Source organism: Eurypyga helias, unplaced genomic scaffold, assembly GCF_000690775.1.
Source record: "Eurypyga helias isolate BGI_N326 unplaced genomic scaffold, ASM69077v1 scaffold5405, whole genome shotgun sequence".
Classification (NCBI taxonomy): domain Eukaryota; kingdom Metazoa; phylum Chordata; class Aves; order Eurypygiformes; family Eurypygidae; genus Eurypyga; species Eurypyga helias.
Window position 1 is genome coordinate 17,872 of NW_010249351.1, and position 22,917 is coordinate 40,788.

Genomic DNA, 22,917 nt, shown 5'->3' on the forward strand with positions numbered 1-22,917 from the left:
AGAAGTGGGTGGGTGTTTATTCTAAATACCCACCTCGCGGGGGTATTTGCACCTTTAACCAACAGAGAGAATTACAGGTAGCGAGTACAGATCAATTTCTTGAAGTTGGTTATTGCTTTAACAAAATCTTTTGTCACTTTTTCTAACATCCGTCTTCAGTCCCCCAACCGCAGCATGGAGACGGGATAACCTGCATAGTCAGAACTATCATTTGCCAGCCACGTCTTCCCCTTTGAGGCTCCGTGGTTTTAAGTAAGAGTAAGTAAAAACGCTGCTCTGATGTGAGAAGGCTTTTTCTAAAAGGAGAGCAAGCTGCTGCAGACAATAGCGTAATATTTTTGAAGGTCATAATAATAAAGTAGGGGAAAGAGAATAGTCATTATTGCTCTTTCTTGTAATTAGTTTGCTTTCCGATATCCCACACTGCAACTAGAACATTATTCAAGAACACCCATCACAGTGCTTAACAAGATTTAATGTACATTTATTCTTAACATGTGGAACATATAAAGATTTTATACTGAATAAATGAAATTCATTAAGCCAGAGGAAAAGGAGGAATTTACATCAAGTTTTTTTTCTTTAACTACATTATCTTGAAATACAAATGCAGATTCTTGTCACTGAAAAATCTTTGAAGTTGTGTTTCTTCCTTTTTTTTTTTCCTGTATATATTTTTTTTTTTTGTCTGTAGACTGGTAACCATTTTCTTAAATCAATCCATACGTAACCATTCCACACCTTGATTTATAAAGCAAATTGTGATCGGCTGCTCTCCCGAAATAGAGCATGACTTTATACATACAGAAACTTGTACATTACCCTCAGTTGTTGGTTTTCTGTGTTGGGTTTTTTCTTTTTTCTTTTTTTTTATTATTTTTTGGAGATATGGCCCAAATGAAAGAAAAAATAATTCTACTATCACTTTGTAGATATCACATCATGGAAAAGAAACTAAAAACTTTGTACTAAAAAAAAAAAAATGAGGGTATGTTTAATGTACAACTTCTATATACATCACGGCCCTTAGGCAATAAAAAAATATTTAAAAAAATGATTAAAGGAATTGTGAAGAACTGTCATTGTGGAAGGTCAAAAAAAAAACCAAAAACCAAAACCAACCCAGATGTAGACAAGACAGTTCTGGTGAGGAAGCAATTGATGTTTATCATCAGGTTTTGTTAAGAGATTTTCAAACTTGACTTTTTTTGTTTTGATTTGCTCCTAGCCTAATGTAACCATTTCTCCTGAGGAGAAACCAGTATCGTTTTGTATTCTGACTACTGACTGACACCCTCCTTGATCCCCTACACCTACATCACTAGAATCTTCTATTGCACAGAGCTTTGGGTGATGGTATACAAGTTTTTTTTTTTATTATTTTTTCCTTATTTGAAAAAATAAAACACACAGGAACTTGGTATGTTGGTTATTTTTCACCTTTTTGCTTCAGTGGTGAGATTTTTTTTCCATCATACAATGGTTTGCCATAACATTTTTTTTTTTTAAAAAGTCACTAGTTCGCTTCCCAAAAAATATGCAATACAAACATGGAAAAGAACATTGAAAAGGATAATCTATGGAAAAAAAAAAAAGTGTGACCTTTGAATGTACTAGACAGCAACTTTGGTTAAAAAAAATAAAATAAAAAGATGTACTTATACACATAGACAGCAAATATTAATTTCATAACTGTTCAAATTAATAATTTCTTTAATTCCCAATTGGTAAATAGTGAATGGGGCAGAGGAGCAAAGATTCTTTTTTTTTTTATTTTATTTTTTTTTTCCTTCTTCCTACGTTGGATAAACAAGAACAGAAAACAGCCAGTTATATGTGACCCTCTAATCTCCACTCACACATGCTTGGCTTCTCACTTATGTCATAACTGCCCGATCTGAAAAAGTACATCACAGATGACAGATGCAACCAGAGAGTTCAGGACAGCAGATATGGAGATATCCAGCAAACGGCCCTCGTGCAAAAGGAACTCGGAGCGGTTCTCGTCCACTCTAGCCATGGCCAGCAAGGCCTTGGCTGCCCTGCACATCATGTCTACGCTAGGAGGCTCCAGGGGCGGCGGCTGCATGTGCATGAGGTTATGCTGGCTCTGCTGGTACTGGGCCATAGTGACCCCGTCCTCCAGGAAGCTTATCAAGTTTCCGATGCTTCCCTTCTGCACAGCTATTGCCCTTGCTGCTAATGTGTCCCCCTGGGCAAGGTTCGATAAGAGCGCCATGGACATTTCTCGGCAGACCGGGTTCTTGCGGTCCCCAACGTACCTAACTAAAGTAGCGTAGAGTTTCTCCTGACGACTGAACGGGGGGGTGGCCAAGATAAGGTCCACATTATTGTCCTGGATACTGAGCTTACACAGGGTCTCCAGCACAAGTCTCTGAGGCGAAAGAACCGAGTTGGGCCCCACGGTTGGAAAAGGATCCTGTGCCTCTGCAGACGGGCACACCATCCAGTGCAGCAAGCCATCCAAAATTGGCAAACAGATGCTTTCCGTGTAAGCAGACAAGTCTAGCTGCCCAGAAATGTTGGCTAACGTGACCAATGTATTATCCCTCAAGACCTCGAGGCAGTCCCACCACCACTCATCCTTGCTGCAGGCCACCCCTTTGTCCTCCTCTTCCTCTTTCTCGTAAGTCTGCGGCGCTCGCTTTCTTTCTGGATGCTCGTGGTGAAGAAGGATCAACTTTCCCAGGATCAGCACCAAGCCTGGATGTTTGGACATTTCGGTGTCGTTGCCAGGCACAAAAGACAAGCTACGGACGATATTTGACACACAGATGCAGCGTTTGGCCAAGGAGTCTTGCCAGTGAGTTATGGTGCATAGAGGAGTCTCATCCCGGCTCCTTGGCTCATCCTCTAGCAGTTTAATATTCCGGTGGCTTTTGGCTTGATGGATCCCAAAGGGAAATTTACTGCTCTCTGTCTGGGAACCGGAGTTTGAGTCTTCCGGCAACGCTCCTGGCCGAGCCGAGAGGACATCATCAATGGTTGCTGTTATACTTTTTTCTTGCTGTTCCTCAGATTCACCTTTCCCCTCGAGGTCCTTCTTTTTGCTTGGAGAGTTCAAGGGAGGAGGGGCTTTCCGGCGGGGAGGAATCTCCATCTTGCTTTCAAAGTGAGTCTGGATATGCTCAGTTGTGTCACCACCACCGAGCTGCCAGTGGAGAAGTCCACTATCAAATTCCTGAACGCGTCCAAGTTTGTCAGATCGGTCAACAACAAACAGATTATTTTTCTTTACAATCTTTATTGGCAGCTTGTCAAATTTACTGGCTTGTTTTGGCCTCTCACTTGGGTCAGCAATGGCACCAGGAGTGGAAAAAACAATGCTCTTTTCTTCTCCTTCTACCTTTTCATCATCCCCCTCCTCCTCCTCTTCATCAAAATAGTCAATACATTCGTCGTTCTCCTCTTTTCCAGTGTCCCCTGCCAAGGACTGGCTATCATCTTTCTTGGCTGCTTTGTGATCAAGTGCTTTGTGGCCTGGATCTCCCACTTCATATTCCATAAGGATTCCAAAAATGTCAATCAGGCATTTTCTAAAATATTCTACTAAAAGCTCAAGAAATCCAGACAACTGAGGGGAGAAGAAAGAACATAAGAATCAGATAAACATTTTCATCTGCATGGAATTTTCTTAGGAACACCGATGCATATACCTCTGTGAGTATTTCCCTCCTGCTGTGGACTTGTGGCTAGGTCCTGCACAGCAGAAGTTAATCGAAGGGCGTTTTTCTAGCGTCTGCCCAAGCAGTGCATGACGTCAAACTAGCGTGGCTCCACTGGCTTAAACTGTAACAACCACAGGAGCTTTATTCACGTGTCTCCTTTAAGCTGCAGCAGACACCTAGCCTAGCGGGTCAGTCCCCTTGGAAGTGTCTCGTATTCTTTGTTTTCCGTACAGAGTACTGAACTTTCTAACCCACTTTTTCTGATTTGTACTTTTTTATTAGGTGCCTCTAGTTTGCACCTTTTCCCCTCCTCCTTTGTCTCTCAGTCTTTAAACCCACCTGTCCTGTAGGAATCTGCAGTTCAGACAGTTTAGGTTAATACTCCATCTCTAACGAATTAGTTCCATTTTTGCCTGCCAATATTTAAAAACTGTTATTGGAGCCTGGTGCTGCAAGTCACCCTTCAGACACAGTTTTTATGTAGGTGTAATCCTCTTAATTAACCTGTAATCACTTTCCTATGGCAAGGCAGTACTTGGATTGGCATTAATCTACCCTCAGTGGCTGAGGGTAATTCTTTGCTGTTATGATGTATTCAGCATGATTATCTGGCTTTTCATTTAAAATATTTTTTTTTTTTTAAATTGTGGGCTAATAGGTTTTCAGCAAAACGTATCCTTTTGTCCATTCTGTATTTTCCTACCACTGCCAAACCCTCAAAGAATTAACAACAAACTGATGCATATGGACTGCAGGAATTATCAGTCACATTCTGGGGTCCTGACTGCCATTGGAAACAGACTCCAAGACAAAAGCAACAACCAAATGTGTGTTTAAAATATGCCGCAACTTGCATGGGGTGCGTTAATGCAATTTCTAATAGAATTCAGGGGAGATTCATCTCACTTACCTTCAACCACCCGCAAGAGTTACACACCTAACCTAATTGTCTAGATTCCTTTTATAATGGTCTTTTACAGGCCATTTCTAGGGTATGATTCATCTGACCTATTTTAGATCTCTACTTCAGGATGAGATGAATCATGCTATAGATATCCCTAGTTCTAAAGTTAGGTGGGATGAAATGTACCATTTGTGCCTGCATTTAAAAAAAAAAAAGTCATTATATTAAAAAAATTATGAGTTACGCTATTTGTAACCAAGGAATGAATGGAGCAGAGAAACTGAGTATTTAATTTGTACAAATTTTAGATGATGTGCATTATCAGCATGCCATCGATTACTACCACCTCGCAGGCTAACGGTTAGAGCAGGGCACCGGGCTGGAAAATTCTGGGAGGTAGCGAGGCAAAAGCACACACGGTTAAATCCCATGCTACTTGCATCCTGCGGACAGACAGTGGAATTTAGACTTTAAACTGTCAGTGGGGTATTTCTGTGCAAAGCATTTACTGGAAGAAGAAACTGAATAGAAAATAAGCAATTTTAAAAAAAATCCCACAGCCTAGTATGGAACTACTGAATAAGACAGCCACCAAAAGACAGCCTCAAATCAATTTAATATCGTTTTGCAAAGCCTTTTGTGGAAACACAAGTTAAGCAAGATTACTATCGTACTGGTGGTTTTTTGGGATTGTCCTTGTGCTATCGTGATTGTGAATTTACACATTAGTCTTCCGTCAGCGCTAAAATATTCCTACACGCTCTTTTCTCCAAGAGATATCCTTCCTTCAGGCTCATTATTTCCCCTGCTCAACCTAAAGCTCTCTCTTGTTGCCCACTGTTACCAGTCATAAAAAAGGGAAGTTTTGCAATATTCAAATTCACATTAATTGTAATCCATTTTAAAGGACTTCAGCGTTTTTGTAGGTGTCTTATTTCCGGTTTCTTTCCTTGGGAAGTTGAGGAGCATACTGCTTTCCCACCTACCTGAGAGAGGTTGAAAGTAGCAACAGTGCTGTCATCATACAGAAGAATATTAATAGTGTCTAGCGCCCAGGTACTTTCAGCCAAAAGACCAGATTTAAGAGACATCATCACTCTCCAGGCCTCAGGAGTTACTGGAGAAAGGAAGGAGAAGGAAAACAGGATTAGTGCATCCTTGGAGACCGTTAATGAGTTCTGAAAGATTAAACTGTGACATTCTGAATTTAAATGGAATAGTTACTGAAACAGTGGTTAAGGCCCTGCCTTCACCAGTCGGCCCAGTTCGTGTCTGCTGTAGCTGCTGCTCAGCCTTAATACTGGAGATGACCTAAACAGGGCCAATGAAGCCCCGACTCCGCTGAAGCCAAAATAATTGTGCAAACTTACAGAAGTTGACTGAACCAAACAGTCGGTAAATAAAGGGAGAATACTCTGTCAGGAGCGTGGGAACTGGAAGTATGAGAACTGGAATGTATGAAATGGAACAGGAATTTGAGATAAGAAGATACTTGGGAAAGAAAAGGGGGAGAAACAAATGTGGCAAATAGTATGGAATGGGTAAATGAGCCATTCAAGGAAGACAGACTGTAACTACACAACAGAAGAGCTTCCATGCAACAAGAACACGGAAAGCTCTGCTCCGCTAAATGCGGTACTGGTGATCTAACAGACGTTCCGAAGGGCCTTTCAACACATAGCGTTAGGAAATCTGAGGCAAGCTTCATTTTTAATGCGCTTCTGGAGACCTCAGGTCTCCATATAAAATACCGCTTTTATTTCATGTCAGACTGGCTGGGCTGAGTTTTACCTATCGTCCTCACCGATGCATATGTCACTACACTTTTACTGAAGACAATCACGCTACAGTTACCAAAGTTAATTATCTGTCAAAGTAGTCCTAAAATGTAGGAGAAAATCAAAATCCAAGTCTCTTTCTCCCAACCTATGTTGGTATTTGGCTTTTGTTTTGATGCTTACCAATATCTTTTGAGGTAATCTTTCGTCTTGGTTTTAAGACTGGTTGGGACGCTTCTACAGAGCCTGGGGGGAAGGTAATTTCTCGCCTAATCGGTGGCGGCTGGGGTGGCGGTCCTGCGACCTGTGACACTGGAACCGTGGGTATAACCTTTTGCATCTTCATGGAGGGTAGGAAAGGAGACTTGCTTGGAGACATACGGTTTTCCAAAGAGCGCTGGAAGGATGCTGGACTTGGAGCTCTAGAGATGTGGTTTGGCATAGAGGGTGGTGTCTGGTAGGATGACTGAGGCGGTCTAGTGATAGGCTGCATGGAGGCTGAGGATGACATATAAGAAGGCTGACGTTGGTTGACATGAGAAGGCCACTGACTCTCGTGGTTTATCCTCTGGTCAGGGACCATCATATCATCAGTGCGATTCATCCCTGGATACGGTGGGGCCTGCGCAGGGCCTCCTGGGCCTTGCCTATTCTGGTAAGGGTAAGGCATATCGTTTCGTGTCGGCCACATGTTCTGCTGAGGACCTTCGCTGGAGGATGACGACTGCATGGGGCCACCGATCATCTGGGGAGGTATTCCATGCTGCTGCATTTGCCCTGGGCCCTGCATCCTCTCCCGGTTATACGGGTAGGGATACTGGCCCTGCATGGGCCTCCGGTCAGGCCCCGTGTAAGCGTTGCTGTACTGGTTATACATTTCCTGCTGCTGGTTGCCATACTGCATGTTATACATGTCCCCTTCGTGGCGCTTGGCTGGAGGCCCATACATGCCGTCCATGTGTCGCTTGTAGTTCTGAAAAACAGTTTTGGAAAAAAGAGGCGTCACTTTCACTCCAGACACAGAAGCTCATTTAAAAAGCCGATGTAGAGGGATCGTGGTGATTCCAGAGTGCTATGGCTAGGCTTCAGCCAGTGCTTTCTTATCAAGCCCCTCTTCTGCTCCACTTACAACTTAATACTAAGAGGAAGCTTATCCTTGGAGTACTTTTTTTTAATGCTTGGTCCATCATCTCCCTTTCCCCTTCCAATCTGTCAGGTTCAGTTGCACTGGTTGTTTCAGACGTGTGTGAAAAGGCAACAGTCCTCACCAACTAAAATATTTTCACTTCTTTTTTATGCTTATTCTACTAAGAAGAAAAAACATCTTAGAAAAATTCAAACCCACTCCAGGAATCTTTTCAAGAGACAGGCACCGAATGAACTCTTAACAGGATACGCTGTGAGCACACACGTCTGAAAGACAGGACACGGCCTACACACGGTGAATTTATCAGTTGGAGAAAACACTCTGCTGCATTTGCTACTCTGTGTAATTCCCAGGAACGCGGCCCTGTTTGGGCAACCACGCCCCGTCCCAATCACATTCAATTTACCCGGAGATTATTACAGGAAACGGTCACATACAAGTGTTCTGTTCTAGTGTATGCAGGTTCTTACCTGGCTGCTGATCGGTGATAATTAAGCAATGTAACAAACAGCTGCCACCGATGGCTTATTCCCTGCCTGTTTCTCACCCCCTCCAGTGGGGAATGCTGTGTGAGGTAAGCTGTTTCACCCTGGGGGTACCGAGTTGTTTTTAAACCATCACACAGGCTTGTACGTATTTATGTTTAAGACAGCAGAACAACAAAAGACATGCTGCGGTTTGAGGGGAAGGTGGTAAGGTTTGCGGCGGCCTTTAGTTCCTGTGGGAGTTTGTTCCACAGTTCAAACCACACTGAGTGCTCTGAAGCAAAAATTGTGAATTAAATGGATGATTTTTGAATATATGATCTATGGCAAATTCAAAGTTATGGCTCCCCCGGAAATTGTAGCTCAGTCACAGTGCACAATGTATACTAATGTACCAGAGTTAAGATCAGATAAAATTCTGTAGGTATTCAATATGGGTCAGTTAAAACAGCTCTGGGATTCATAAATTCATCTCCTAACTTTGCTGCACATAAACCCACAACTACTGAATTGCATGAAAGCACTTTTTTTTTTAAAACTTGCTATAGAGCTGTCTGGCTACCTGAGAAACACCGCTTCTCAGCCTTATATAAACTATTTGCTGCAGTAAATGCCACCCTTGGGGCCAATTTCTACGTTAAGAACTGACGCGGCAGTTGCCACACCTAAAAAGGCGGTGTGTGTTTTGCCAGAGCAGCTCGGAGCGCTCGGAGTAGACACCCGGGAAGGAAGCAAGTGCCTCTCAAAGCAGTTCAGCGCCCTTGTGTGGTGGGCAACAAGCCGGGTGGTACACCCAGTGCCGAGGGCAGCGCTGCGCCTCAACTCCCCATCCTGCGTAAAGGTTCAGGGGGAGACCGAGGCCACACAGCGCGTCCCTCTCCATCAGGATGTGCAATGCGGAGACCTCGCAGCAGACAAGCTGCCAACACAGGTCACCTGCTGCAGAGCAGCTCTCCGGGCACGAGCATTCGTTCAGGAATTGAAAAGCCTGGCTCAAAGTGCTTCATTAGCCCCAGGAGTTCACGCTTCGAGCACCTCCTTCCCAGGTCATTCCCTAACCTTCAGGTTGTAGATAAAGCTTCGAGAGGGCCATTTTTCACCTTCTTCCTGTACCACTACAGGGCGAGATTTAGGAAATTGGATACAAGCTAGTGACAACCTAATCTGTAGCTAAATGAAGAAGTGGAATCCTCTGGGAGTGGGAGGCCGGCTAGGAGCCCTGCCCTTCATTCTTCACTGCTTTTTTGCATTAATGCGTTTCGCATTCAGGAGTCACTGTACCAGGCACATAAACGGCACTGAGGACAGGGCCAAACATATTTTTACAGATTCTAGCTGTCTCCTTGCTTAAACGGGGTTCATGTATTCCCTGCATACGCCGGCATGGAATATCACACCCTGTTCTGTTCTGTACCTTTGCCATTTCCCCACTAAATCACCTAGACTGCTAGCATATGCTCACCATAAAGAACAAAAAAACAGGTTTTTGATGACGCTGTCTTAGAGATGTTATGAACCACGGAACTAAGCACGAAATTCTGTAATTTATATACATTTTCAGTATGGTGCAACCTAAGATCTCCTCCTTCAGGAGGAGTGTGTGCGCATCCCCCGGTGTCCTAGTAAAACTATATTCCAATCTGAAAAGGACTATCTGAAATTGGCTGAAAACTAGCTTACATTTAGATTTTTGTATTATAAGGAAAGGCTTTCTATTTTGGAAACTAACTTTAATTACTCTATGACCAGAAATGAATTAACACACAGGAAGAAACTCTGATCCTGTTGAAGTCAGTGGAGTTTTACTGTGGACTTATAAGATGGGATTTTGCCCATAAGGTATTAATGATACACCTAACTAAAAAATGTCATTAATTAATATAATATGTATTTTCAAAGTTATTATACAGACTGGAATCTACAAATGTTTAAACTATTTTTAATGCTAATAATGTTCTCTCTGGTGTATTTGTACCATATTGTTGCTAGAAGTAACGTGGGGAATATGCCATCTAATCTGTATTAAAGACGGGTATCTCGGATGACCCGCCCCAGCATTCCAAATAATTCAGTGTTGCACGTTTTACTTTGTTCAACTTTTCTGCTGGGTTCGCTTGGCTGCATGACACGAAGTCAAGGCCCTTCAACCTGCCAGCCAAGCAGCTTTCCCAGTTGTTTCTGGAATTGAGGCAGCATCACTTTACTAGCCTACGGACTGCACTTCCCCAGTCTGCTGGTCATTAACCTGGGACCATCACTTGACACACATCCAAAGCCACAGAACATCTGTTTTTACTAGCATCACTTTACTAGGGAAGACTGCACTTCCCTAGTCTGCTGGTCATTAACCTGGGACCATCACTTGACACACATCCAAAGCCACAGAACATCTGTTAAAATTTACACTCATCCGGCATCATGAACACGTTTTCCTATAGCTGCGTGTACACTGCTTATCCATATGGGCTGTGACACTGACCGGAACTGCAGTTCTCCTCTCTGTGCCAAAAGACTTATATTGTCTAAAGAGATTTCTGAACGTATACAGAACGTGGGGGTGACATATATTAAGCAAACATTATGAATATAGCTGCTTTCTCCTCTCGTACCTGCTGCTGTGGATACATTCCAGGTTGATGTCCTCCATATGGTGGCTGTCCTGAGGGAGGTCCTTGTCCTGGATACTGCTGCCCATATGGTTCATGCCTGAAATGAAACATTCAAATCAACACTTAGAGCTGGAATTTCCAAGCCACCAGGAAAAGTACTCTGATGATCCTGGCACCCTGAAGGAACGTGCCGTTTTGGAAACAAGGTGAAGGTACAGCGGTCCTGAGCCTGATGCAGTAAGCTCTGCTGGAGCTGGCAGTGGAAGGAAGAAGGTAAAGCAGGAAGAAGAAAGGAGGAGCAGTAACGACGTAACAGAGAGATTCAGAGGTAGCAGTCAGGAGTGGGAAAAGGGTACGGTTGGCGAAGAGGTGAGAAAGGCAGCTGCAGCTGCTGGGAACCCATCCTGGGTGGAAAAGTGTCTGATGCACAGTTCAAAGGTTGCAAGTCAGTCTCCAAGCAAGCGACTTTCTGGATTATTTAAGAATATAATCAATAGTTAACTGCTGATTTAAAGTGAAATCATGATTTTAGTCTGATGACAGTCACAGAAAGTGAGTACAAATTTCACTACAATATAGAACATTTATCATTCCCAAGTAAAAACAGTACTCAATTTCGCTGATGTTCACGTAATTTTTAATTAAAGCTACATAATGAAGTGTACATGTAAGAGGCAGAGTTGCGTTGCACTTGGAAACTTACCTGTGGCCTTTAAGACCTCTGAGGAGCACTACAGTGCAACTGCAATATTTTTAAGCACATCTGAATGAGATGTAAGTTGCTGAAATGAAGCACTTGGAAAGCATTAAGATTGATAAGTAACACTGTACTGCAGACCACTATGTCAGTAATTCCTCTCTGTGCCCTACCAATGAGGACACATCTATAATTTGAGTATAATCATGGAAGTGATATATCAGGGAGAGTCAGAGAAACAGAGGACTGGGGAACCTGACGTGTTAAAAGAACTAATAGCACTTTTCCAAAAGCATAGAAAACTCAGGATTTTTGAGAGTTGACCCGAGTGAAAGCAGCAGCTGTTCAGTATCTCCTAAAATTACAATGTGGATGGAGAGAAATTACCTCATGCCAGTTACAAGAACAATCTAACTGATGGGAGTTGTCTACAGTTGTCCAAGGTGGTACATGCCCAGTAAGACAAAACTGAGCAAAGGTACATGTATGTTACAAATAAGGGAACGCTCTCTAAATCGTAGAATCACAGACTGGTTTGGGTTGGAAGGGACCTTAAAGACCATCTAGTTCCACCCCCCCTGCCATGGGCAGGGACACCTCCCACTAGACCAGGTGGCTCAAAGCCTCATCCAGCCTGGCACTGAACACTTCCAGGGACGGGGCATCCACAGCTTCTCTGGGCAACCTGTTCCAGAGCCTCACCACCCTCTCTGTGAAGAACTTCTTCCTGATATCTAATCTAAACCTCCCCACTTCCAGTTTAAACCCATTACCCCTTGTCATGTCATGTTCCATTTGTTAGCCACAGGATAACCACCAGCCAGGTGGAGTTGTGGAAGAAGCTGGAGAACTTGGGCCTATAACATATGTTCTAGTTCAGTGCTGGCATGGAAATACACAAGGTAGGACATGTACTCCTTTTCTGACACTTCTGATTCTACAGCCACACAAAGCCAACTGATTTCACCCAAGCCTCTGCCCCCATAGGAAACTGAGCCAATGGAAAAGGCCTCAATAAGAACAGACAAAAGAGAAGTAAGGCACCAAGAGGTCACATATTCTGTCTATGTGCTCTCACAGAGGCTGCTAGCACTTGTTAGCTGGTTACTGCAGATATTACAAACAGAGAAATCAGTGTTCACCTTTGCTGGCCAGGGTAACGATTAGGAGAGTACATGCTTGGGTCACTGTTTGAAGGCACCATGTTGCTTTGACCAGGTGGTCCCATACTGCCTTCAGGACCCAGCCCATGATCCGACCTAAAAAATGACAAAGGAAACCTCATTCCGTAAAAAGCACTTATTCTCCAAAATTGCCAACAACGTAAAACAAAACACACCCCTTAAGGAAAACATTCTCTTGGCTTATCCCCTTCCAGTGGAACCCTTGCTCTCGCTGACTCCCCAGCAATGTGACCTGTTGAACACCACGATTACACCTGTGTTATTCTATGCGTCTACAAACTACTGACTGAGAACCACTCCACTGCTACACTTGAAAGACCCACACTACACCGCTCTGGCTACCATCAGGAAACAGAAAGTGAAGCTAAAGTACAGAGCCTGATGAAAGTGAAAGTAGGAATACAGCCAGAGCTATAAAACCTACCAGAATACTTAACATAATCCAAACATTCCCAAACCATTCTGCTTGCTATACCAATGCTTAGACACCAGTAGTTTTATTGAGGCTTTTTTTCCCCAAAGCCTTTCCCGGGATAAACAGAAGAGGACCAAGGCTATTTTGTGTACTCCACGGAAAGACAAACTGATGAGGGTCTGATGGACACGCTGTAAGACCGGTGTCCCTACAGCTCAGAGCACAGACTGTATGCTCACCAAAGGCAACTCGCTAACTACAGACCACAAACCAGACATCTTTGGGCTGTGCGTTTCGTTTGTTATGAAAAGCCCACCGACAACTGTTTAGATGAAAATACGGCCAGAACACGAACTCAAGCGCTACTTTATGCCACCAGAGCCCAGCTGCAGGCAGCTGTCAAACACACCCACGTGCTGATCTGCGGCAGCTCGAGTGACTTCTAAGGTGCGACAATTCCTCCTTATTAATTTCTGCAAGCAGCCAGACTCAGTCATTACCAACAGTTTGACTCCCAGTGATGTAATAAGACGCTGTAGGAAAGGTAGGCTGCCACATTCTCTGCAAGGTGCAGTGGGAAAATGAGAAGGGGAGAGAGAGGATCATTTTCACTAATGGGCTTGGCGTTTTCCTGAAGATTGACTCACCTCCTGTCATAGCCACTTCCGTAGGAGAACTGCTGCCGCTGGCTCATGCTCATGTTGGACATTGCTCCTGATGGACTCTGGTTATACATATCTTGTATTCCACTGTTAGGCATCTGTCCAGGGGTCATGAAAGGCTCATTGCTTCCAGGCACTGCAACGGTAAGGGAAGTTAAATATAATATTCTGGGCGTTTGAAGACATCTTTCTCTCAAACAATATATTTTAAAATAATGTTCAGATCCCTAACACTGCCAAGGAGAATTGTCTGCCAGGCTCTCCAGAGCCTGACGAAAACACATGAAGCAGAACTGCTACCAAGGCGATGGTTATAATATTAAGGAGTTGCAAGCGAGGAAAGTAATTTCATCCTATGGAACTGAGCTCATCAGGCACCAGGAAGCTTCTTCCCTGTGGTCTTCATAGCTGAAGATGAATTCGCTCTTGTTCTTTTCACCCCGAACAATGCTAAGGGTGAATGCAAACACAGACCTCACAGAGCAGATGAAAGTAAACCTCCTAGTTTGGATACAAAGCTGTCAGAATCAGGCTCTTCTTTGTCCCATAAAGCCCTCATACACACACTGATACCATAATTTAGTTAAGGAATGGATGTCGTATCCTAAGGCAGCTTCTCGAGCAGAATGGGCCATACTCTGTGTGTCCAAGAAAAGGCACACTGACCCCTATCACTGGCTATAAATCCCCAAGCAAAAGGAAGAAGAGACTCTATTCTTTAGTCCCTCATAGTAGATACCGAACAGGGACATTTCTGTTTCAACAGGGTAAGTGTGAAATATACAACAAAGTTCAATAAACCCACTTAATCTCACATGGATATAAAACCTAAAGTGAATCTATCCACAAAACCATCTGTAGGTAAAGTGCCCGAAAGGACAAGAGTCAGGTGTTGACATTAACTCTAACTTTTGCTTTCTAAAAATAAACACACTCTGAGTGTGTTTATCACCATTTCTCAGGGGCTGTTCAAGTGAAAAAAAAAATAGCTTTCCTGTTCTGAAAAATACGTGAGCTGAGACAGAGAGCATTAGGGGACCTGCTCATTTCTGCACAGTGAATTCCCAGTTCAGCCCTACCACAACCAGGCACGCTGTTCCACGTTCTGACGCTGAAGTCCGCGTCTGATCTGCAGAGCAGCTAACCACCTTCATGACACATGCAGCATTTCCCAGAATCTAACCCTGTCAATTTATACCATTTCCTGGAATGTATTCCTACAGGCGTTTTTAGGGTTAAGGCTGAAATAAACAGTGTCTAAAGCAACGCAGCTCTGAGGGGGGAAAACATGAGCAGGCTGAAGCACAACCGCACTGCACCTCTCTTTTTGCTGCAAGGATACGGTCTTACCAGTGGCAAGATCAGCAAAGGGAAAAAGCTCGTTGTGACGACCAGAACATCTTGATCACACAGAAGGAGGGAAGAACACTTAAGCTCCCACAAAGAAAATACCTTTTCTCATTCCACCGAAAGGATCTTTATTCGGCTCATATGGCATCCTTCCCATCATATCTGGCATGTTTATTCCCTGCTGGTATGGTGCATTTGGCGTCATGGAGTTGCGCTTCGGGAATGCCAAAAAAAAAGAAAAGGGATCGTGCACACTGACCGCACTGTTTCTAGTGGGTGAGGAAAAGGAGGCATTAACCTTGTCATGTATTCGTAAGAGCTGAGAAAACAGACGGGGCTGTCACACAGCTGGCCCACGATGCTGTGGCACTGAGCAGGGCAGGATGCGCCTGAGCAAGGTGCAACAAACTTTCAGAATGGACCATCATTAAAAACATCTACCCATTTCTTTCCCCAAGCTGAACTGGCGACTTACCTTAAAGAAGAGGGGGTTTAACTTCAACTGTGCGTGTTCCTGTTACTCATATCAAAGTCTAAGCCTTTCTGAAACTTCACTCAACGGTTTGCCTGACCACCCCAAGGCAGTGAGCTCCACACGCTAACTATATGCTGTGTCTAAACAGTATTACTTTTTATCAGTTTCATATTTATTACCTTTCAAATTTACCAAGCACCCCACTGCTTTCCCCTACTAGAGGAAAGACTAAACAGCAACGCTTGATTTACCTCCCAGATACCATTTACTGTTACGGAGAGGCACTAACCTTTACAGCTGCAGCCAGCTTTATTCTAAAGCCCTTAAAAATTTGGCTTGGAAAATGGAGTTTCCCTAATAACTATCAGATTTACTCTTAATGCAGAAGAAAATTTTTACACAGTGAAAGGAAACTACATCAGAACAAAAGAGGATTAAAAAAGCTTCTTGTCATCCATTCTGCAGTATTACAGATGGAGAAAAAAAAGAACCTAAGTACGTTGGAGTGACTCTGTGCACAGTTCGGAGCTCAGCCACATCCACGCTGAAGTCAGCAAGAACTTCTTTCGCTGGACTTCAATGGGCAAGTGGTGAGAAGGCTTCACTTCAGATGAAGCTGGAGTGTGTGACTTGCGGGACACCGAGCTGAAAGCGATCTCTGGGTCCATCCGGTTGAATCCCCTGCTACCTCAACCACTGCTATTATTTACTCTTTCCATAATCTGAATTTAAGTAATGCCTTAAACCCACACACTCCTCCTCCCTGAGGATGAATGCCTGGACCTGTACACCAGAGGAGGCTGGCCTAAGCGAGGGAAGGAAGGTTGTGCCTCTAAGTTGGTGCTGCTGGATTCCAATTTCCTCTCCACTCTTCACATATTCACATGCCCCCTTTGCACTGGTGCTTGTCTGATCCTTCTCTGGTGTTCAGAAAGCTAACGCAGTTCCTACTCCTTCCTCCTCTCCCCTCCAAGAAGAAACAATTTTCTGCTGCTTTTAAGGCTCTGTCCAGTTCACCACAGAATCGGATGAGTGCCCAAGCGGTTGGGAAAGTCTGTCTTAAACTGTTGTACAACTACAGCCCAACAGAAAAAGAAGCAAAGCCCTTCTCGTACCTGCCACCCTGCATAGGCGTCATCTGTCCATGAGGTGTTGATGCTGGTGTTGGGGGCTTCAAATCGCCTGGCACTTCTGTCATGGAATTACTACCAGTAGACTGTGGAGTCTGTGGGCCTTGCAAGGAACCAGAATTAGCTGGGAATTTAAAGAAAAGGGAAATATTAAAAGGCAGCAGTCAAATTCCTGTGGAAGAAATAATAAGCATCAAGGAGGGAAACTGGTTCTTTCCCCCCTCACACTTTTCCTGCTTATACTATGCGTCTCAGTACTTTATCACTTCCCCAAATCCTCTGAGATCAGGATATGCTGTACAGTAATAGTCATCATCTTTCCTAGAATTTAATCTGCTGCCTGAAGCAACATGAATAGAAATCATCGAGATGAAGGATCACTGCAATCAGAGGTCAGAGATACAAAGTTAATTGTCTACAGTTTACATGGGAGTAAATGAAGGTTGTTCTTTGGTACAGCTTCTTTGTATAATCACTATCGCAACACATCCGTTTAGGAGGCAGACTTCAGCCAGAAGGTTTTCCTCACAGATTTAAACTGCTGTTTTAATATAAATCCGTAATTCCATTTACCACCAAAAGGCTGACATTTCCATGGTGAAGCACAGGAAATGACTAGTGGCACACTGCAGCCCTATGCACGGCAAAGATGGTATTCAAGCAATGCAAAAGGCAATTTGGGATAAGAAGAATTGGGGCAGGAGGCTATAGGTCACACTCCTAATCCAACTGTAAAAACAGCAATGGACATCTTAACAAAATGTAGTTAGGAGCATATGCAACAAGACCAGGTCAGTTCTGCAAAGCATCGATTTCGTCTGCAGAAACTGCTGCGCTGAGATCTCAGAAAGCGATACCGTAACCTCCACTGCTGTCCTCCTTCACCAACCACGGCACACAGCTACGCTCTTGATACGACAACAAGTGCACAGAAGTGTGTGCTGTCCTATCCCAATGAGACTGAGCAGTAATAAAGGCATTAAATGAATACATGATTTAAGTCAGTGATAAAATACATCCAGATCAGTGTTTTGCAGTAGACACTGAAGTTCCTATTTTCATGTGACTCTTGAGGAGAACCACCACCCAACCCCGAAGACCTGATGTAGCAGTTTTCTAATTTAAAAGTGGTTAAGTGGGAATTCATAGCAGCATCTAAGCCTTGGACCTGACTGGCGTTGGAGCAGAAGTTCTACCCAAGGAGTACACGTAGGATTCAAATCTTTAGATGGGAGAAAAAAAATTACCAACACAAAAAAAATCACAAATCTGATAGACTCAGAAAGACGTGGCTTTGGCTTGAGAGGTCTTTCTTTTTTATGAACTGTCATGTCAGCATTTTATAGCACCTGCCTATCTACATTCAACAACCAATTAACAAAACTTTATAAATTACTGTTAGAGGGAAAATTGGAACAAGCAGTATGGGCTTTCTTCTGTGTGTGAATGAGAGAGTAGTTTATAATTGACTCAGAATCCTAGAACACTCATCATCTTGACAGTCAGAGCCTGTTTTTAACTGTAGAACACCCTTTTTTGTATGTGTTTCATTTATATCTGTAACACGTGTTCCACTATCTGGAGATCAGCCTCAGCAGCAAGTGTATATGTAAAATCCACATTGTTGCAGACCACGTTGTACTTGTCCTCAACTTTCTGAGGCACGTTTGGATTAGGCTCACCTAGTAATGAGGTTCAAAAAAAGTTGAAGAAAAGCTCTCTGATTGATTCATACAGTAACAGCAACATTGGCAACAACTAACACTAGAGTTGACTGTATTGGGGTACTGGTGGATGAAAAGCTGAACACGAGCCGGCCGTGTGCGCTGGCAGCCCAGAAAGCCACCCGTATCCTGGGCTGTATCAGGAGAAGTCTGGCCAGCAGGTCGAGGGAGGGGATTCTGCTCTTGTGAGACCCCACCTGGAGTCCTGCGTCCACCTGTGGAACCCACAACATCAGAAGGACACAGACCAGTTGGAGCGAGTCCAGAGGAGGCCACGAAGATGCTCAGAGGGCTGGAGCACCTCTGCTATGGGGACAGGCTGAGAGAGTTGGGCTTGTTCAGCCTGGAGAAGAGAAGGCTCCGGGGAGACCTTATTGCACCTTCCAGTACCTGAAGGGGCTACAAGGAAGCTGGGGGAGACTTTTTACAAGGGCCTGTAGTGACAGGACAAGGGGTAACGGGGTTAAATTGAAAGTGGGGAGGTTTAGATTAGGTATCAGGATGAAGTTCTTCCCAGAGAGGGTGGTGAGGCGCTGGAACAGGTTGCCCAGAGAAGCTGTGGATGCCCCATCCCTGGAAGTGTTCAAGGCCAGGCTGGACGAGGCTTTGAGCAACCTGGTCTAGTGGAAGGTGTCCCTGCCCATGGCAGGGGGGTTGGAACTAGATGGTCTTTAAGGTCCCTTCCAACCCAAACCAGTCTGTGATTCTATGACTGGAGGCTTTAGTGCTATAATAAAACAAATCCATTACATATTTAAAAAAAATCATCATGTTCACATAAAATGAGCCCTTTGTATAGATGACCCCTGAGTGAGCCCAGGATCACTCTCCTGCCCTTGAGCTCTAAACACAATTCCAGATTACTTCTAAAAGCTTGAAAGCATTTCTGAGTTAAGCTACACATTGTCACATACCATCCTGTTATATTAGAAATATGTAAATAAATACCTTAGTGTACCCACATACTCACTGCAAAGTATGATATTGCCTAACCCTGCACACTTATCTTATGGCGGGCTATTAAGCAGCAATTAAGTTCTTCCCTATCCTACCTGAGCAAGAACTTAATTCACATCTAAAGTAAACTTAAGAAAACAAGTGAAATGTGTTTTCAGTATTTATGGGCTGCATGGATACAGAATCTTTATTATGACTAACAATGTGTTTTATCTAATCTGCTTAGATAAGGAAAGGCTTAAAAGGAAAAAATAGGGACTGCAAGTGGTTCAGTCTCTGGATTAGGTCAGCAGCTACTGAGAAGAGCCCAAGCATGGATATGACCTACAAGCAACAGCAAAGACAATTATTTCTGTGTCACACACTCACAGGCCACATAATAGTCCATCTATGTATTTTAGTAATAGCACCAGTGTAAATAGCACACTCTTTGGGTAAGAATAAGTAAGTATGTACTCTTCATGGTTACTGCCAGTAGCGCAGGTACAATTTCAGAAGAAACCGAACTTTCTCTTGTAGGATATGATTTTCAGTACCTTTGCCAAACTTCAGCCAATCATCAGGAAGTCATCCTAATGGATAGTCCCGTCAAACCAATTTTGTTTTGGAAAATGTCATCTGTAACCGAACAGCTTTTTTTAAGCGTATGCCTGCAGAAATATACGGTCCACTTCTGCCATCCCCAAAAGAGAAATATTTTTCTGTGAGCCTTCCAAGCCAAATAGGTAGTTGGACACCTTTTTCACACACAGCACCAGAGATCCCTTCTTTGTTTAAAGAAGAGACTTGGTGGTAATGTTTGGGACGTGCTGTGACAGAGAAAATGCTCTTGCCTTATTCTGATTTGATCAAAGGAATTTATGAAAAATACCTGCTTATATGTAGAGATTATTAGCTTGCTATACATTCTATAGGTAGAGATTATTAGCTTGCTATACTTTCTATATGTAGAGATTGCTATACATTCACTGCTTGGTTTTCTAAGATCCTGTCTGTAGGTCTTTCAGGCTGGGAGTGAGCAGGACTCTCACTGCGATTTGGCTCCTGGGAGCTGAGCACAAGAGCCTACAGCCAGGAACCACCCCACACAAGCTCTCACAGTCCCAGCTGGACGTTGGCAAGCACAGGCCAGGTCACGGGGTTTCTGACCACCAACAGGAAAGGGGTATAGAAGGGGACTGACAAGGGGACTGGCAACCTGGACAGGAGATACGGATGCCACTGAGATCAGATTAGAATCTGAGAAGCCTGATGTTGCACGGACATGGTACTACACAACAAGAACACAAGAAAGCCCAGAAATTGTACCTAAGGAGAGTTGAAGCACAGGGGAAGAACCATAAGTGGCTGGATAAAGAGACAGAGTTCAACACCAGGAAGAGTCCAGCACTGGGCATATAGGTGAAATCTAATTTGGCACAAGGTTCTTAGGTGTGTGTGTTCCTTTACTCAGAGAGCCTGTTTAGAGACACCGTTTTCCAGCTGTGCAGAACATGTAAGGCAACAGATGGGATCCTATAAAGGGCTACGCATGGCTAAACTTAGAAAACTGGCACCCAGTGTTAGCGGATACTCATGTTGTACGTTTTCTGGTAGCACAGTTCCTCTTCTGCAGAATGGGTATCACAGTACTTTCCCTCTCAGATGGGTATCGCAAGGGCTGATTAATACTTTCTATAGCCCTCAAATACAGCTGCAGTGAAGATGAGAAAGACCAAGGAGTGAATGTCTAACTCTCTGTTTGAGCCTGGTTGAAAACGGTGGCACAAGTAAGGGCTGTGTACTGAAAAGTGAGGACAGCACAAAATACTGCACAGCTCCTCATTCACTGAGCGCTGGTCATTCCAAGCGCTGAACGGCAGAGGCATTTCCCGGGAACAAGTCTCAATGTGGCTGCATAATTACGAGTGTATTCAGCTGTATCTGCACAAGGAAACATAATGAAGGTCCCAAAGATTGTGTCTCGCTTTTGGCACTTCCTAACCTTTGAGCACTTGGTTTTGCACCAAAGCAATATACTTTGGTTTCTGGACGCAGCACACGCACACAGGTGCCTGCATGCACACCTGTTAAATGCAAACTACTTACGTCCTCTCGCACATGCATTGCACACACACTGCTATTAGCAACGTTTTCTAGTTAAAGGATATGAAAACAGTTCTCTTAAAGAAAGTACCATATTCGCTTTTCATGTTTCACCTTAAATTTCACACTTCCTAAGCCGCTCTCTGAACTTCTTACATCTATCCTTGCAGGGTTTTTATTATGACAGATGCTTGATGACATCCTGAAATAGAAACCCTATCCCTTCAAGTGCTTCTGAAGCTTCAGTGTTAAACAATGAACTAAGAAGGAAGACAAACAACAGTGTTCGTTTAGAATAGGGAATCTCTGCCGCTGACTCAGGGACATCCAGGAAAGAACCTGTGCGTGCACAGCTACCGAATCCTTCATCCCACATCCGCATTGAGGCGACACTTGTCTTTCAAGTGCCGTAACGGGTTTGTCAGCATATGCTTTTAACGACAGAAAACCCATCCAAAATGAAATAAAATGAACATCTTCGCCAGTGGGAGGGTGAGGTCCCACAAAACTCTTCCACAGTTCGCTCCATGGCACGCGTCATTCTTGACAGTGTGGAGTTACAGCGCTGGCGCGGCTTGTTCCTTGGAAAGCCTGCATGGAAGTACGTACTGCTTTCAGGAAAGACCCTTTATTTACCAGAACAGAAATATGCAGTTGGAAAAAAAAATAAAAATCTTTCTCTTGCCAGCAATTCTTCCCCTTCAGGGAGAAAAAAAAAGAAAGAAAAAAGGAATGCAACCTCTTGAAACACCATTAACATGAGGCCTGACACGCTCTCTAGGATATCCCCACCTTTTGCCAGAAGCTACAGATGTATGCTCTGAAGTAAACAATGGGAAGGTTACTGAAGGTTAAGTACATTCACACACTTCAGAGCCAACAGCCAGCCGCCACGCTGGGAACATAATTTACACAGCACAAACCCAGTGTCCCACTTAGGCCGGGCTGGGGGCCGCTGGGACCCCCCCGGGGCGGATGCAAGTACGGGGGCACCTCTGTTTGTGTCCCAACCCCCTCTCCCTCCACCCCTCGCCCATCCATCTTCCGTGGGGATTCCCTGGCTGGCCTCATGACACGCTCCATGACATCACCTGCCTGCTAATAATAGCGCTTCAGTCAGCCACCCGCCCGCAGAGACGGATGGGGTTGGTTACAGGCGCACTCGCCGTGCCGCGCCGTGTCGCCTCCCCCCCGCCATCCCCCTCCCCAAGTCTTGTTTCTCTGCTGCCAAGGAAACAGGGGAACACGCGCCTGGCGTGCTCCATTCCCTCCTTCCAACACAGCCGCACGGTTTTCCAGGTTCGCTGTGAGGCAATCTCCGGCGACACTGGGGCCAGCTGCTGAGCATTCCTGTACCGCTGTGGCCATCCCGTTCGTTCTGCGCAGGATAAACCGCTCGCTCTGATTTTGAGCCCCACTTACGTAACCGCATACTGCAGCTGAGAATTTACAGTGCTGGTGTACAGCAACGGGAAACAGCTCCTTCACGCCGATGCTCTTCGGAACTTTGTTCTCCGGCACCCGTCAGTGCTTAGCATGACAGCCCCCAGAATCATTTTCAGTTTAGAACTTGCCACATAATCTGTGCATATTTTGGTCAAAACTATCAAATACGCACAAGAGGAA

General features: G+C 44.2%; 1 protein-coding gene across 1 annotated transcript in view; it reads right to left on the reverse strand.

The window, feature by feature from the left end:
• Positions 1-468: 468 nt before the first annotated feature.
• The window catches only part of ARID1B (AT rich interactive domain 1B (SWI1-like)), a gene marked incomplete at its 5' end in the record, with an annotated part of 35,091 nt that continues 12,642 nt past the window's right edge, over positions 469-22,917 (reverse strand). The window contains 8 exons of the mRNA XM_010151315.1: positions 469-3,595; positions 5,580-5,710; positions 6,555-7,344; positions 10,613-10,709; positions 12,452-12,568; positions 13,556-13,706; positions 15,023-15,189; positions 16,511-16,649. Coding sequence (XP_010149617.1) covers positions 1,883-3,595; positions 5,580-5,710; positions 6,555-7,344; positions 10,613-10,709; positions 12,452-12,568; positions 13,556-13,706; positions 15,023-15,189; positions 16,511-16,649 — 3,305 coding nt within the window. The remainder of the gene's footprint in view (positions 3,596-5,579; positions 5,711-6,554; positions 7,345-10,612; positions 10,710-12,451; positions 12,569-13,555; positions 13,707-15,022; positions 15,190-16,510; positions 16,650-22,917) is intronic.